This window comes from Oncorhynchus mykiss, chromosome 6 (genome assembly GCF_013265735.2).
Source record: "Oncorhynchus mykiss isolate Arlee chromosome 6, USDA_OmykA_1.1, whole genome shotgun sequence".
In the NCBI taxonomy this organism is placed as follows: Eukaryota; Metazoa; Chordata; class Actinopteri; order Salmoniformes; family Salmonidae; genus Oncorhynchus; species Oncorhynchus mykiss.
In genome coordinates this window covers 97,610,582-97,628,892 of record NC_048570.1, presented here as the reverse complement: position 1 = coordinate 97,628,892, position 18,311 = coordinate 97,610,582, and the positions used below count along the sequence as shown (strand labels likewise).

General features: G+C 40.7%; 1 protein-coding gene across 1 annotated transcript in view; it reads right to left on the bottom strand.

Moving 5' to 3' along the window:
* The window catches only part of LOC110513174 (sodium/hydrogen exchanger 5), a 133,758-nt gene that overhangs the window by 41,399 nt on the left and 74,048 nt on the right, over window positions 1-18,311 (bottom strand). The window contains 4 exon segments of the mRNA XM_036981685.1: window positions 2,787-2,989; window positions 4,315-4,535; window positions 7,165-7,342; window positions 8,507-8,585. Of these exon segments, the coding sequence (XP_036837580.1) occupies window positions 2,787-2,989; window positions 4,315-4,535; window positions 7,165-7,342; window positions 8,507-8,585 (681 nt within the window).

Below are 18,311 nucleotides of genomic sequence, written 5' to 3'. Positions count from 1 at the left end.
AAATATATCTAGTATTAAAATATCTCTAGTATAAAAATATCTCTAGTTTTAAAATATCTCTGGTATTAAAATATATCTAGTATTAAAATATCTCTAGTATTAAAATATCTATTAAAATATCTCTAGTATAAAAATATATATAGTATAAAATATCTCTGGTATTAAATATCTCTAGTATTAAAATATCTCTAGTATTAAAATATATCTAGTATTAAAATATCTCTAGTATTAAAATATCTCTAGTATAAAAATATCTCTAGTTTTAAAATATCTCTGGTATTAAAATATATCTAGTATTAAAATATCTCTAGTATTAAAATATCTATTAAAATATCTCTAGTATAAAAATATATATAGTATAAAATATCTCTGGTATTAAATATCTCTAGTATTAAAATATGGCTTGCATTAAAATATCTCCAGTATTAAAATATATTTTAAAATATCTCTAGTGTAAAAATATCTCTAGTATAAAAATATATCTAGTATTAAAATATCTCTAGTATAAAAATATCTCTAGTTTTAAAATATCTCTGGTATTAAATATCTCTGGTATTAAATATCTCTAGTATTAAAATATGGCTTAGATTAAAATATCTCCAGTATTAAAATATTTTTTTAAATATGTCTAGTGTAAAAATATATCTAGTATTAAAATATCTCTAGTATTAAAATATCTCTAGTATTAAAATATCTATAAAAATATCTCTAGTATAAAAATCTCTAGTTTTAAAATATCTCTGGTATTAAATATATCTAGTATTAAAATATCTCTAGTATTAAAATATCTATTAAAATATCTCTAGTATAAAAATATATATAGTATAAAATATCTGGTATTAAATATCTCTAGTATAAAAATATCTCTAGTATTAAAATATATCTAGTATTAAAATATCTCTAGTATTAAAATATCTCTAGTATAAAAATATCTCTAGTTTTAAAATATCTCTAGTTTTAAAATATATCTAGTATTAAAATATATCTAGTATTAAAATATCTCTAGTATTAAAATATCTCTAGTATAAAAATATCTCTAGTTTTAAAATATATCTAGTATTAAAATATCTCTAGAATTAAAATATCTATTAAAATATCTCTAGTATAAAAATATATATAGTATAAAATATCTCTGGTATTAAATATCTCTAGTATTAAAATATATATAGTATAAAATATCTGGCATTAAATATCTCTAGTATTAAAATATCTCTAGTATAAAAATATCTCTAGTTTTAAAATATCTCTAGTTTTAAAATATATCTAGTATTAAAATATCTCTAGAATTAAAATATCTATTAAAATATCTCTAATATAAAAATATATATAGTATAAAATATCTCTAGTATAAAAATATCTCTAGTTTTAAAATATCTCTAGTTTTAAAATATATCTAGTATTAAAATATCTCTAGAATTAAAATATCTATTAAAATATCTCTAATATAAAAATATATATAGTATAAAATATCTCTAGTATAAAATATCTCTAGTATTAAAATATATCTAGTATTAAAATATCTCTAGTATTAAAATATGGCTTGTATTAAAATATCTCTAGTATTAAAATATCTCTAGTATTAAAATATCTCTAGTATTAAAATATCTCTGGTATTAAAATATCTCTGGTATTAAAATATCTCTGGTATTAAAATATCTCTAGTATTAAAATATCTCTAGTATTAAAATATCTCTAGTATTAAAATATCTATTAAAATATCTCTAGTATAAAAATATATATAGTATAAAATATCTGGTATTAAATATCTCTAGTATAAAAATATCTCTAGTATTAAAATATATCTAGTATTAAAATATCTCTAGTATTAAAATATCTCTAGTATAAAAATATCTCTAGTTTTAAAATATCTCTAGTTTTAAAATATATCTAGTATTAAAATATATCTAGTATTAAAATATCTCTAGTATTAAAATATCTCTAGTATAAAAATATCTCTAGTTTTAAAATATATCTAGTATTAAAATATCTCTAGAATTAAAATATCTATTAAAATATCTCTAGTATAAAAATATATATAGTATAAAATATCTCTGGTATTAAATATCTCTAGTATTAAAATATATATAGTATAAAATATCTGGCATTAAATATCTCTAGTATTAAAATATCTCTAGTATAAAAATATCTCTAGTTTTAAAATATCTCTAGTTTTAAAATATATCTAGTATTAAAATATCTCTAGAATTAAAATATCTATTAAAATATCTCTAATATAAAAATATATATAGTATAAAATATCTCTAGTATTAAAATATCTCTAGTATTAAAATATATCTAGTATTAAATGATCTCTAGTATTAAAATATCTCTAGTATTAAAATATCTCTAGTATTAAAATATGGCTTGTATTAAAATATCTCTAGTATTAAAATATAGCTTGTATTAAAATATATCTAGTATTAAAATATCTCTAGTATTAAAATATCTCTAGTATTAAAATATGGCTTGTATTAAAATATCTCTAGTATTAAAATATCTCTAGTATTAAAATATCTCTAGTATTAAAATATCTCTGGTATTAAAATATCTCTGGTATTAAAATATCTCTGGTATTAAAATATCTCTAGTATTAAAATATCTCTGGTATTAAAATATCTCTAGTATTAAAATATCTCTGGTATTAAAATATCTCTGGTATTAAAATATCTCTAGTATAAAATATGTATTAAAATATATCTAGTATAAAATATGTATTAAAATATATCTAGTATAAAATATGTATTAAAATATCTCTAGTATTAAAATATCTCTAGTAAATACTTTACCTGGAACATCACAGTGAAGAAAACCACTATGATGGTTGTGGCCACGAAGTAGTCTTTAGCCGGGACCCGTTCTGCGTCCAGCAGCACCACCAAGGCAAACGCCACCGCCCCTCGCAGGCCACCGTACGACATCACCACCTGGTCGATCTTGTCCAATGGGACGAGGCGGAACCAGTTCAACACCCAGGTCTGCATGACCACACCTGAAAGAGATCAGAGACAAGAGAATCCAACAGCTACAGTATAATACTTATCCCCCCCCCCCCCCACAGTATAAATGAAGTCGTGCCAATACATCCTCAGACTCATCATTGAGTACAGAGTCCTGATTATTGATAAAGGACGGCAGATATTCAGACACGTTTTGGAGTTAATTGAATGAGTGATTATTTTATCATCTGTTTGGCATTAAAGGTTTTATAGAGAGGCCCGATCACTGAAAAAACACGCTGGATCCTCAAGACTCTGTTCAGTATCTGTGTGTAAAGCAAGCACCCTGACGAAAGGCTCTCTCTCAGACAAGCACCCTGACGAAAGGCTATCTCAGACAAGCACCCTGATGAAAGGCTCTCTCAGACAAGCACCCTGATGAAAGGCTCTTCAGACAAGCACCCTGACGAAAGGCTCTCTCCAGACAAGCACCCTGACGAAAGGCTCTCTCCAGACAAGCACCCTGACGAAAGGCTCTCTCAGACAAGCACCCTGATGAAAGGCTCTCCAGACAAGCACCCTGACGAAAGGCTCTCTCCAGACAAGCACCCTGACGAAAGGCTCTCTCAGACAAGCACCCTGACGAAAGGCTCTCCAGACAAGCACCCTGACGAAAGGCTCTCTCCAGACAAGCACCCTGACGAAAGGCTCTTCAGACAAGCACCCTGACGAAAGGCTCTCTCCAGACAAGCACCCTGACGAAAGGCTCTCTCCAGACAAGCACCCTGACGAAAGGCTCTCTCCAGACAAGCACCCTGACGAAAGGCTCTCTCCAGACAAGCACCCTGACGAAAGGCTATCTCAGACAAGCACCCTGATGAAAGGCTCTCTCAGACAAGCACCCTGACGAAAGGCTATCTCAGACAAGCACCCTGATGAAAGGCTCTCTCAGACAAGCACCCTGATGAAAGGCTCTCTCAGACAAGCACCCTGATGAAAGGCTCTCTCAGACAAGCACCCTGACGAAAGGCTCTCTCAGACAAGCACCCTGACGAAAGGCTCTCTCAGACAAGCACCCTGACGAAAGGCTATCTCAGACAAGCACCCTGATGAAAGGCTCTCTCAGACAAGCACCCTGACGAAAGGCTCTCTCCAGACAAGCACCCTGACGAAAGGCTCTCCCAGACAAGAATGTTGGTCAAATAAATCCACATTAAGGACAGAGAAGACTCCTCTCTTTGTGCTGCGTAGGTCCACTCTTACCCAGGGGGCTGCAATCCCTGATACATAGTAGTATAGTATTGAGATTCACCTTCAGCTACGTGTAGAGTAACAACGCTGGGTACTGAATCAATGTTTAGTAAGAGGGCACACCTACCCAGGGCCCTGAAGACAAAGATGAAGATGAGCGTACAGGAGATGAGTCCTGTGTCCCAGGCCCACTTAGATTTGTCCACGGCTGAGATGCCCAGGAAGATGAAGATGATGGTTTCGGCGATGCTGGCCAGGGTTTTCATCGTGTACTTCACCGTGGTACGAGATTTCTGGGATATGTTGGCCTCCACGTACTTGTTACAGCCGATACCACAGAACGTCATTCTGAAGGTGGAGAGAGAGAGAGACAGAGGACAGAAAACTTCTTAAATGCAAAAAAATTAAGAAGTTCATAAGATAGTTCGTAAGTGCAATTCCTCAACAATATCTTAAGATTTTATGATTTTCTTACAAACTCCTCAAACATCTTCTTACGTGTCTTCTTAAGATGTTTGTTGCTAGGCAACCAATTTAGCTATCGAGCTAGCTAGCGATGGCAAAAAAATTATCAATACTTAATAAAATGATCAATACTTAAAATGATCAATACTGAAACTTTCAGATATAGTTTGAGAGTGAATTATGTACAATTGATTTTCACGAGCTGTTTTCTCTCACTGCCCAGAGTTTAAGACAATGGTTTAGCTATCTTGGAATTTAAAAATATTTACCACAAACTTTATTTTCAAGAATATAAATTTCTTAACTTTTTGCTTTAAGGAGAAACATAAGAAAACAGCGAAAGAGAATTTTCCAAGAACCTTTTTGAGGAATTGCAACTTTGCTGAACTTTCTTCTTAAGTCTATAGTTAAGAGAAAAACATGGCAGTTTAGAAGACATTCCTTCTAAAGAGGGTTTAGAGAACCTGAGCCCAGGGCCTTAACCAGGGTTGGAGTTTGAGTGAAGTCCGGAAGAGGACATTTTTGAAAATTGAAGCTCATTTACTGCATTTCTATACAATTTAAAATCTCTAAAATGCTATTTGGAGAACAGCAAAACAAGCCAAAATGACCCCAGCCATTATCACTTTGGCTGCTGTATATCTACAAACACACAGCCTGTTAGCTGTACAATCTACCTACCTCAGTCCATCTACAAACACACAGCCTGTTAGCTATACAATCTACCTACCTCAGTCCATCTACAAACACAGCCTGTTAGCTATACAATCTACCTACCTCAGTCCATCTACAAACACACAGCCTGTTAGCTATACAATCTACCCACCTCAGTCCATCTACAAACACACAGCCTGTTAGGTATACAATCTACCTACCTCAGTCCATCTACAAACACACAGCCTGTTAGCTATACAATCTACCTACCTCAGTCCATCTACAAACACACAGCCTGTTGGATATACAACTGTAATGTTATGAAGGGGGGAGATATGAGACATGATTCACACTGACACGTAGAATCAGTGATGAAACAAAAACCTATTACATGTTTACAACTGTATTGTTGGTTGTTGGTTGTATTGTAATGTAGGTCTATAGGGAGGATAGGTCCTGTTGAGATGTTCATATTGTAACATACAGTGGTTGTATTGTAATGTTGGTCTGTAGGGAAGATAGATCCTGTGGAGATGTTCATATTGTAACATACAGTGGTTGTATTGTAATGTAGGTCTATACACACACATCCATATACATGTACCCACTGACACCCCCCCCCCCCCCCCATATACAGCGCCTTTGGAAAGTATTCAGACCCAGTCTGAGGTCCTGAGCACTCTGGAGCAGGCTTTCATCAAGGATCTCGCTGTACATTGCTCCGTTCATCTTTCCCTTGATCCTGACTAGTCTCCCAGTCCCCCACAGCATGATGCTGCCACCGCCATGCTTCACCGTGGGGGTGGTGCCAATTTTCCTCCAGACGTGACACTTGGCATTCAGGCCAAAGAGTTCAATCTTGGTTTCATCAGACCAGAGAATCTTGTTTCTTATGGTCTGAGAGTCAATTAGGTGCCTTTTGTCAAACTCCAAGCGGGCTCTCATGTGCCTTTTACTGAGGAATGGCTTCCATCTAGCCACTCTACCTTAAAGGCCTGATTGGTGGAGTGCTGCAGAGATGCTTGTCCTTCTGGAAGGTTCTCCCATCTCCACAGAGGAAGTCTGGAGCTCTGTCACAGTGACCATCAGGTTCTTGGCCACCTCCCTGACCAAGGCCCTTCTCCACTGGGCAGCCAGCTCTAGGAAGAGTCTTGGTGGTTCCAAACTTCTTCCATTTAAGAATGATGGAGGCCACTGTGTTCTTGGGGACCTTCAATGCTGCAGAAATGTGTTGGCACCCTTCCCCAGATCTGTACCTCAACACAATCCTGTCTCAGAGCTCTACGAACAATTCCTTTGACCTCATGGCTTGGTTTTTGCTCTGACATGAACTGTCAACTGTGGGACGTTATATAGACAGGTGTGTGCCTTTCCAAAATCATGTCCAATCAATTTAATTTACCACAGGTGGACTCCAATCAAGTTGTAGAAACATCTCAAGGATGATCAATGGAAACAGGATGCACCTGAGATCAATTTAGAGTCTCATAACAAAGGGTCTGAATACTTATGTAAATGAGGTATTTCAGTTTTTGAACTTAAAAAAAAAAAAAAATTGCATTTTTTCTCTTCTTGCACACACACACACACACACACACACACACACACACAGACACACACACACACACAGACAGACACACAGACACACAGACACACACACACACTCACAGACACACACACACACACACACAGACACACACACACAGACACACACACACACACACACACACAGACTAATGACAGCGGAATAAAAAATATATTAGAAAAATGAAGTGAGTTTAAATGCAACATATTTTTGAGTACAGACCATCACAGTTTCTGTGGTGATTTCTAGAACACATACTAAAGATGTACTCACGACAAGATGGCGGACAGAGAGAAGAGCTCAGCGGTGAGGTAGGCCAGGTAGACCATGAGGAAGACCAATAGAGGCTCAATGATGCGGACCTTCTTGGTGAAACGTGTGATGAAGGCTAGGAGAGCAGCAAAGATCAGACCCACCATGGTCCCCCCAATACTGACGATGAGGAATGAGGCTGAGGAGGGAGAGGAGGGAGAGAAGGACGAAGATGGGGAGGAGGAGGGGGAGGAGGAAGGGTGGAGGTAGACAGGGAGGAAGAGGAGAGGGGTGGAGGAAGATGGGGAGACAGGGAGGAAGAGGAGAAGGGATGAGGAAGATGGGGAGGTGGAGGAGGAAGGGTGGAGGGAGACAGGGAGGAAGAGGAGAGGGGGGAGGTGGAGGAGGGTGAGGAGGAAGGGTGGAGGGAGACAGGGAGGAAGAGGAGAGGGGTGGAGGAAGATGGGGAGACAGGGAGGAAGAGGAGAAGGGATGAGGAAGATGGGGAGGTGGAGGAGGAAGGGTGGAGGGAGACAGGGAGGAAGAGGAGAGGGGTGGAGGAAGATGGGGAGACAGGGAGGAAGAGGAGAGGGGTGGAGGAAGATGGGGAGAAAGGGATGAAGAGGAGAAAGGAGGAGGAAGATGGGGAGGTGGAGGAGGAAGGGTGGAGGGAGACAGGGAGGAAGAGGGGGAGGAGGAGGAAGGGTGGAGGGGGAGAGAGGAAGGGTGGAGGGAGAGGGGAGGAGGAAGGGTGGAGAGAGAGGGGAGGAGGAAGAGAGGAGGCACAGGGGACGTGGGAGAGTCTTTAGGTTCAGAGACAGGACATCAGGAGAGGTCTCATAGTGGCTATGCAGAGCATAGTATATGTGTAAATAGACTACAGCTAACACAGACTACAGCTAACACAGACTACAGCTAAACAGAGACTACAGCTAACACAGACTACAGCTAACACAGACTACAGCTAACACAGACTACAGCTAACACAGACTACAGCTAACACAGACTACAGCTAACACAGACTACAGCTAACACAGACTACAGCTAACACAGACTACAGCTAACACAGACTACAGCTAAACACAGACTACAGCTAACACAGACTACAGCTAACACAGACTACAGCTAAACACAGACTACAGCTAACACAGACTACAGCTAAACACAGACTACAGCTAAACACAGACTAGAGCTAACACAGACTAGAGCTAACACAGACTACAGCTAACACAGACTACAGCTAACACAGACTACAGCTAAACACAGACTACAGCTAAACACAGACTACAGCTAACACAGACTACAGCTAAACACAGACTACAGCTAACACAGACTACAGCTAAACACCAGAACTCATCCTCACCCACTCCTTTGAAATAGTCAGCTGTCTGAACATTCTCAGGGCCCACCTCCACGAAGGACATGTACACCTTATACAACACCTGCAGAGGAGGAGACATGACATCATCAGGAGATTGTCTTTGTAACTCTCTCCATAACACAATGCATTCTCTATACAGGTGGGTGCTACTTATTGGTGGTGCACAGCATACTGCAGCACTGCAGGCCTGGGGCTGGTTATAACCCTGATCTACTATTAAAGGTCTTGGGCTTGGTTATAACCCTGATCCACTATTAAAGGCTGGTTATAACCCTGATCTACTATTAAAGACCTGGGGTTGGTTATAACCCTGATCCACTATTAAAGGCTGGTTATAACCCTGATCCACTATTAAAGACCTGGGGTTGGTTATAACCCTGATCCACTATTAAAGGCTGGTAATAACCCTGATCCACTATTAAAGGCCTGAGGGTGGTTATAACCCTGATCCACTATTAAAGGCTGGTTATAACCCTGATCCACTATTAAAGGCCTGAGGGTGGTTATAACCCTGATCCACTATTAAAGGCTGGTAATAACCCTGATCCACTATTAAAGACCTGGGTTTGGTTATAACCCTGATCCACTATTAAGGCTGGTTATAACCCTGATCCACTATTAAAGACCTGGGGTTGGTTATAACCCTGATCCACTATTAAAGGCCTGGGGTTGGTTATAACCCTGATCCACTATTAAAGCCTGGTTATAACCCTGATCCACTATTAAAGGCTGGTTATAACCCTGATCCACTATTAAAGGCCTGGGGTTGGTTATAACCCTGATCCACTATTAAAGGCTGGTTATAACCCTGATCCACTATTAAAGGCCTGGGGCTGGTTATAACCCTGATCCACTATTAAAGGCCTGGGGTTGGTTATAACCCTGATCCACTATTAAAGGCTGGTTATAACCCTGATCCACTATTAAAGGCCTGGGTTTGGTTATAACCCTGATCCACTATTAAAGGCTGGTTATAACCCTGATCCACTATTAAAGGCTGATTATAACCCTGATCCACTATTAAAGGCCTGAGGGTGGTTATAACCCTGATCCACTATTAAAGGCTGGTTATAACCCTGATCCACTATTAAAGGCCTGAGGGTGGTTATAACCCTGATCCACTATTAAAGGCTGGTAATAACCCTGATCCACTATTAAATACCTGGGTTTGGTTATAACCCTGATCCACTATTAAGGCTGGTTATAACCCTGATCCACTATTAAAGACCTGGGGTTGGTTATAACCCTGATCCACTATTAAAGGCCTGGGGTTGGTTATAACCCTGATCCACTATTAAAGGCTGGTTATAACCCTGATCCACTATTAAAGGCCTGGGTTTGGTTATAACCCTGATCCACTATTAAAGGCTGGTTATAACCCTGATCCACTATTAAAGGCCTGGGGGTTGGTTATAACCCTGATCCACTATTAAATGCCTGGGGTTGGTTATAACCCTGATCCACTATTAAAGAATGGTTATAACCCTGATCCACTATTAAAGGCTGATTATAACCCTGATCCACTATTAAAGACCTGGGGTTGGTTATGACCCTGATCCACTATTAAAGGACTGGGGTTGGTTATAACCCTGATCCACTATTAAAGGCTGGTTATAACCCTGATCCACTATTAAAGGCTGGTTATAACCCTGAACCACTATTAAAGACCTGGGGTTGGTTATAACCCTGATCCACTATTAAAGGCCTGGGGTTGGTTATAACCCTGATCCACTATTAAAGACTGGTTATAACCCTGATCCACTATTAAAGGCCTGGGGTTGGTTATAACCCTGATCCACTATTAAAGGCTGGTTATAACCCTACTCCACTATTAAAGGCTGGTTATAACCCTGATCCACTATTAAAGGCTGGTTATAACCCTGATCCACTATTAAAGGCTGGTTATAACCCTGATCCACTATTAAAGGCTGGTTATAACCCTGATCCACTATTAAAGGCTGGTTATAACCCTGATCCACTATTAAAGGCCTGGGGTTGATTATAACCCTGATCCACTATTAAAGGCTGGTTATAACCCTGATCCACTATTAAAGGACTGGGTTTGGTTATAACCCTGATCCACTATTAAAGGCCTGGGGCTGGTTATAACCCTGATCCACTATTAAAGGCCTGGGGTTGGTTATAACCCTGATCCACTATTAAAGGCCTGGGGTTGGTTATAACCCTGATCCACTATTAAAGGCCTGGGGTTGGTTATAACCCTAATCCACTATTAAAGGCTTGTTATAACCCTGATCCACTATTAAAGGCCTGGGGTTGGTTATAACCCTGGTCCACTATTAAAGGCCTGGGGTTGGTTATAACCCTGATCCACTATTAAAGGCTGGTTATAACCCTGAACCACTATTAAAGACCTGGGGTTGGTTATAACCCTGATCCACTATTAAAGGCCTGGGGTTGGTTATAACCCTGATCCACTATTAAAGACTGGTTATAACCCTGATCCACTATTAAAGGCCTGGGGTTGGTTATAACCCTGATCCACTATTAAAGGCTGGTTATAACCCTGCTCCACTATTAAAGGCTGGTTATAACCCTGATCCACTATTAAAGGCTGGTTATAACCCTGATCCACTATTAAAGGCTGGTTATAACCCTGATCCACTATTAAAGGCTGGTTACAACCCTGATCCACTATTAAAGGCTGGTTATAACCCTGATCCACTATTAAAGGCCTGGGGTTGATTATAACCCTGATCCACTATTAAAGGCTGGTTATAACCCTGATCCACTATTAAAGGACTGGGTTTGGTTATAACCCTGATCCACTATTAAAGGCCTGGGGCTGGTTATAACCCTGATCCACTATTAAAGGCCTGGGGTTGGTTATAACCCTGATCCACTATTAAAGGCCTGGGGTTGGTTATAACCCTGATCCACTATTAAAGGCCTGGGGTTGGTTATAACCCTAATCCACTATTAAAGGCTTGTTATAACCCTGATCCACTATTAAAGGCTGGTTATAACCCTGATCCACTATTAAAGGCCTGGGGTTGGTTATAACCCTGGTCCACTATTAAAGGCCTGGGGTTGGTTATAACCCTGATCCACTATTAAAGGCTGGTTATAACCCTGATCCACTATTAAAGGCCTGTGGTTGGTTATAACCCTGATCCACTATTAAAGGCCTGGGGTTGGTTATAACCCTGATCCACTATTAAAGGCCTGGGGTTGGTTATAACCCTGATCCACTATTAAAGGCCTGGGGTTGGTTATAACCCTGATCCACTATTAAAGGCTGGTTATAACCCTGGTCCACTATTAAAGGCTGGTTATAACCCTGATCCACTATTAAAGGCTGGTTATAACCCTGATCCACTATTAAAGGCTGGTTATAACCCTGATCCACTATTAAAGGCTGGTTATAACCCTGATCCACTATTAAAGGCTGGTTATAACCCTCATCCACTATTAAAGGCCTGGGGTTGGTTATAACCCCGATCCACTATTAAAGGCCTGGGGTTGGTTATAACCCTGATCCACTATTAAAGGCCTGGGGTTGGTTATAACCCTGATCCACTATTAAAGGCTGGTTATAACCCTGATCCACTATTAAAGGCTGGTTATAACCCTCATCCACTATTAAAGGCCTGGGGTTGGTTATAACCCCGATCCACTATTAAAGGCCTGGGGTTGGTTATAACCCTGATCCACTATTAAAGGCCTGGGGTTGGTTATAACCCTGATCCACTATTAAAGGCCTGGGGTTGGTTATAACCCTGATCCACTATTAAAGGCCTGGGGTTGGTTATAACCCTGATCCACTATTAAAGGCTGGTTATAACCCTGATCCACTATTAAAGGCTGGTTATAACCCTGATCCACTATTAAAGGCCTGGGGTTGGTTATAACCCTGATCCACTATTAAAGGCCTGGGGTTGGTTATAACCCTGATCCACTATTAAAGGCCTGGGGTTGGTTATAACCCTGATCCACTATTAAAGGCCTGGGGTTGGTTATAACCCTGATCCACTATTAAAGGCCTGGGGTTGGTTATAACCCTGATCCACTATTCAATGCTTGGGGTTGGTTATAACCCTGATCCACTATTAAAGGCTGGTTATAACCCTGATCCACTATTAAAGGCCTGGGGTTGGTTATAACCCTGATCCACTATTAAAGGCTGGTTATAACCCTGATCCACTATTAAAGGCCTGGGGTTGATTATAACCCTGATCCACTATTAATGGCTGGTTATAACCCTGATCCACTATTAAAGGCTGGTTATAACCCTGATCCACTATTAAAGACCTGGGTTTGGTTATAACCCTGATCCACTATTAAAGGCTGGTTATAACCCTGATCCACTATTAAAGGCTGGTTATAACCCTGATCCACTATTAAAGGCTGGTTATAACCCTGATCCACTATTAAAGGCTGGTTATAACCCTGATCCACTATTAAAGACCTGGGTTTGGTTATAACCCTGATCCACTATTAAAGGCCTGGGGTAAACAACGTGAATAGACTTTCTAATGTGTCTCACGGCCTACTACGACAGAAACCCAAGAGCAAAGCTGCTTACATTTCTCATCAAATAAGCCTGAGCTTGAGACCTGGGGGGGAGGGAAACGGAGTATGGTTTACCAGACCTGGGGGGGGGGGGGGGGGGGGGGGTGGAGTACAGTTAACCAGACCTGGGGGGGAGGAAACGGAGTACGGTTTACCAGACCTGGGGGGGGAGGGAAACGGAGTACGGTTTACCAGACCTGGGGGGGAGGGGGGAGGGAAACGGAGTACGGTTTACCAGACCTGGGGGGGAGGAAACGGAGTACGGTTTACCAGACCTGTGGGGGAGGAAACGGAGTACGGTTTACCAGACCTGGGGGGGAGGGAAACGGAGTACGGTTTACCAGACCTGGGGGGGAGGAAACGGAGTACGGTTTACCAGACCTAGGGGGGAGGAAACGGAGTACGGTTTACCAGACCTGGGGGGGAGGAAACGGAGTACGGTTTACCAGACCTGGGGGGGAGGGAAACGGAGTACGGTTTACCAGACCTGGGGGGGAGGAAACGGAGTACGGTTTACCAGACCTGGGGGGGAGGGGGGAGGGAAACGGAGTACGGTTTACCAGACCTGGGGGGGAGGGGGGAGGGAAACGGAGTACGGTTTACCAGACCTAGGGGGGAGGAAACGGAGTACGGTTTACCAGACCTAGGGGGGAGGAAACGGAGTACGGTTTACCAGACCTGGGGGGGAGGAAACGGAGTACGGTTTACCAGACCTGGGGGGGAGGGAAACGGAGTACGGTTTACCAGACCTGGGGGGGAGGAAACGGAGTACGGTTTACCAGACCTGGGGGGGAGGGGGGAGGGAAACGGAGTACGGTTTACCAGACCTGGGGGGGAGGGGGGAGGGAAACGGAGTACGGTTTACCAGACCTGGGGGGGGGGGGCGGAGTATGGTTTACCAGACCCGGTGGGGGGGGGGGGGGGGGGGGAGTATGGTTTACCAGACCTGGGGGGGGGGGGGAGTATGGTTTACCAGACCTGGGGGGGGGGGGGGGAGTATGGTTTACCAGACCTGGGGGGGGGGGGGGGGTGGAGTATGGTTTACCAGACCCGGGGGGGGGGGGGGGGGGGGAGTATGGTTTACCAGACCCGGTGGGGGGGGGGGGGGGGGGGAGTATGGTTTACCAGACCCGGTGGGGGGGGGGGGGGGGAGTATGGTTTACCAGACCTGGGGGGGGCGGAGTATGGTTTACCAGACCTGGGGGGGGCGGATTATGGTTTACCAGACCTGGGGGGGCGGATTATGGTTTTACCAGACCCGGGGGGGGGGGGGGGGGGGCGGAGTACGGTTAACCAGATAGTGTTTGCTTCAGGATTTGCGTGCCAGGTGGACATGGTAGTGAACATTTCAGACTTTTCCATCGGTTCAATCGCAACAGACCAGCTCAATCAAGCACAGATACAGTATTTGAAAATTATTTCAGATAGTATTTCGGTTTGTGGCTAGCTAACAGGGTCCCTTGCTGGCCCCTCAGTCCTAGTCCGCTGATCCATATAGCTAGTGGGACAATACTAGTCTTGTTGTTATCGCTGTGCAGCATCGATGCTGACCAGGACAATACTAGTCTTGTTGTTATTGCTCTGCAGCATCGATGCTGACCAGGACAATACTAGTCTTGTTGTTATTGCTCTGCAGCATCGATGCTGACCGGGACAAGACTAGTCTTGCTGTGCAGCATCGAAGCTGACCGGGACACTACTAGTCTTGTTGTTATTGCTGTGCAGCATCGATGCTGACCAGGACAATACTAGTCTTGCTGTTATTGCTGTGCAGCATCGAAGCTGACCGGGACACTACTAGTCTTGTTGTTACTGCTGTGCAGCATCGATGCTGACCAGGGGAATATTTGGATCCCATTTCAGAGTGTTGAGGAGAGATTTGCCAAGAGAAGAGGGATTGGACACTGAACCTCGTGAATTATTCCTAACAGAGAGTAGATGATTAAACTGACCCAGAGTTGAACGTAGTAGAGGAGGGCAGCACAGAGCCCAGGAGGGCAGCACAGAGCCCAGGAGGGCAGCACAGAGCCCAGGAGGGCAGCACAGAGCCCAGGAGGGCAGCACAGAGCCCAGGAGGACAGCACAGAGCACAGTGTTCTATATAGTGTTGGTGTTCTATATAGTGTTGGTGTTCTATATAGTGTTGGTGTTCTATATAGTGTTGGTGTTCTATATAGTGTTGGTGTTCTATATAGTGTTGGTGTTCTATATAGTGTTGGTGTTCTATATAGTGTTGGTGTTCTATATAGTGTTGGTGTTCTATATAGTGTTGGTGTTCTATATAGTGTTGGTGTTGTATATAGTGTTGGTGTTCTATATAGTGTTGGTGTTCTATATAGTGTTGGTGTTCTAGATGGTGTTGGTGTTCTATATAGTGTTGGTGTTCTATATAGTGTTGGTGTTCTATATAGTGTTGGTGTTCTATATAGTGTTGGTGTTCTAGATGGTGTTGGTGTTCTATATAGTGTTGGTGTTCTATATAGTGTTGGTGTTCTATATAGTGTTGGTGTTCTATATAGTGTTGGTGTTCTAGATGGTGTTGGTGTTCTATATAGTGTCGGTGTTCTATATAGCGTCGGTGTTCTATATAGTGTTGGTGTTCTATATAGTGTTGGTGTTCTATATAGTGTTGGTGTTCTATATAGTGTTGGTGTTCTAGATGGTGTTGGTGTTCTATATAGCGTCGGTGTTCTATATAGCGTCGGTGTTCTATATAGTGTTGGTGTTGGTGTTCTATATAGTGTTGGTGTTCTATATAGTGTTGGTGTTCTATATAGTGTTGGTGTTCTATATAGTGTTGGTGTTCTATATAGTGTTGGTGTTCTATATAGTGTTGGTGTTCTATATAGTGTTGGTGTTCTATATAGTGTTGGTGTTCTAGATGGTGTTGGTGTTCTATATAGTGTCGGTGTTCTATATAGCGTCGGTGTTCTATATAGTGTTGGTGTTCTATATAGTGTTGGTGTTCTAGATGGTGTTGGTGTTCTATATAGTGTTGGTGTTCTATATAGTGTTGGTGTTCTAGATGGTGTTGGTGTTCTAGATGGTGTTGGTGTTCTATATAGTGTTGGTGTTCTAGATGGTGTTGGTGTTCTATATAGTGTTGGTGTTCTATATAGTGTTGGTGTTCTAGATGGTGTTGGTGTTCTATATAGTGTTGGTGTTCTATATAGTGTTGGTGTTCTATATAGTGTTGGTGTTCTATATAGTGTTGGTGTTCTAGATGGTGTTGGTGTTCTATATAGTGTCGGTGTTCTATATAGCGTCGGTGTTCTATATAGTGTTGGTGTTCTATATAGTGTTGGTGTTCTATATAGTGTTGGTGTTCTATATAGTGTTGGTGTTCTATATAGTGTTGGTGTTCTATATAGCGTTGGTGTTCTATATAGTGTTGGTGTTCTATATAGTGTAGGTGTTCTATATAGTGTTGGTGTTCTATATAGTGTTGGTGTTCTATATAGTGTTGGTGTTCTATATAGTGTTGGTGTTCTATATAGTGTTGGTGTTCTATATAGCGTTGGTGTTCTATATAGTGTTGGTGTTCTATATAGTGTTGGTGTTCTATATAGTGTTGGTGTTCTATATAGTGTCGGTGTTCTATATAGTGTTGGTGTTCTATATAGTGTTGGTGTTCTAGATGGTGTTGGTGTTCTATATAGCGTCGGTGTTCTATATAGCGTCGGTGTTCTATATAGTGTTGGTGTTGGTGTTCTATATAGTGTTGGTGTTCTATATAGTGTTGGTGTTCTATATAGTGTTGGTGTTCTATATAGTGTTGGTGTTCTATATAGTGTTGGTGTTCTATATAGTGTTGGTGTTCTATATAGTGTTGGTGTTCTAGATGGTGTTGGTGTTCTATATAGTGTTGGTGTTCTATATAGTGTTGGTGTTCTATATAGTGTTGGTGTTCTATATAGTGTTGGTGTTGGTGTTCTATATAGTGTTGGTGTTCTATATAGTGTAGGTGTTCTATATAGTGTTGGTGTTGGTGTTCTATATAGTGTTGGTGTTCTATATAGTGTTGGTGTTCTATATAGTGTTGGTGTTCTATATAGTGTTGGTGTTCTATATAGTGTTGGTGTTCTATATAGTGTTGGTGTTCTATATAGTGTTGGTGTTCTAGATGGTGTTGGTGTTCTATATAGTGTCGGTGTTCTATATAGCGTCGGTGTTCTATATAGTGTTGGTGTTCTATATAGTGTTGGTGTTGGTGTTCTATATAGTGTTGGTGTTCTATATAGTGTTGGTGTTCTATATAGTGTTGGTGTTCTATACAGTGTCGGTGTTCTATATAGTGTCGGTGTTCTATATAGTGTTGGTGTTCTATATAGTGTTGGTGTTCTATATAGTGTTGGTGTTCTATATAGTGTTGGTGTTCTATATAGTGTTGGTGTTCTATATAGTGTTGGTGTTCTATATAGTGTTGGTGTTGGTGTTCTATATAGTGTTGGTGTTCTATATAGTGTTGGTGTTCTATATAGTGTTGGTGTTCTATACAGTGTCGGTGTTCTATATAGTGTCGGTGTTCTATATAGTGTTGGTGTTCTAGATGGTGTTGGTGTTCTATATAGTGTTGGTGTTCTATACAGTGTCGGTGTTCTATATAGTGTTGGTGTTCTATATAGTGTTGGTGTTCTATATAGTGTTGGTGTTCTATATAGTGTTGGTGTTGGTGTTCTATATAGTGTTGGTGTTCTATACAGTGTTGGTGTTCTATACAGTGTCGGTGTTCTATATAGTGTTGGTGTTCTATATAGTGTTGGTGTTCTATATAGTGTTGGTGTTCTATATAGTGTTGGTGTTGGTGTTCTATATAGTGTTGGTGTTCTATATAGTGTTGGTGTTGGTGTTGGTGTTCTATATAGTGTTGGTGTTCTATATAGTGTTGGTGTTCTATATAGTGTTGGTGTTGGTGTTCTATATAGTGTTGGTGTTCTATATAGTGTTGGTGTTCTATATAGTGTAGGTGTTCTATATAGTGTAGGTGTTCTATACAGTGTTGGTGTTCTATACAGTGTCGGTGTTCTATATAGTGTTGGTGTTCTATATAGTGTTGGTGTTCTATATAGTGTTGGTGTTCTAGATGGTGTTGGTGTTCTATATAGTGTTGGTGTTCTATATAGTGTTGGTGTTGTATATAGTGTTGGTGTTCTATATAGTGTTGGTGTTCTATATAGTGTTGGTGTTCTATATAGTGTTGGTGTTCTATATAGTGTTGGTGTTCTATATAGCGTTGGTGTTCTATATAGTGTTG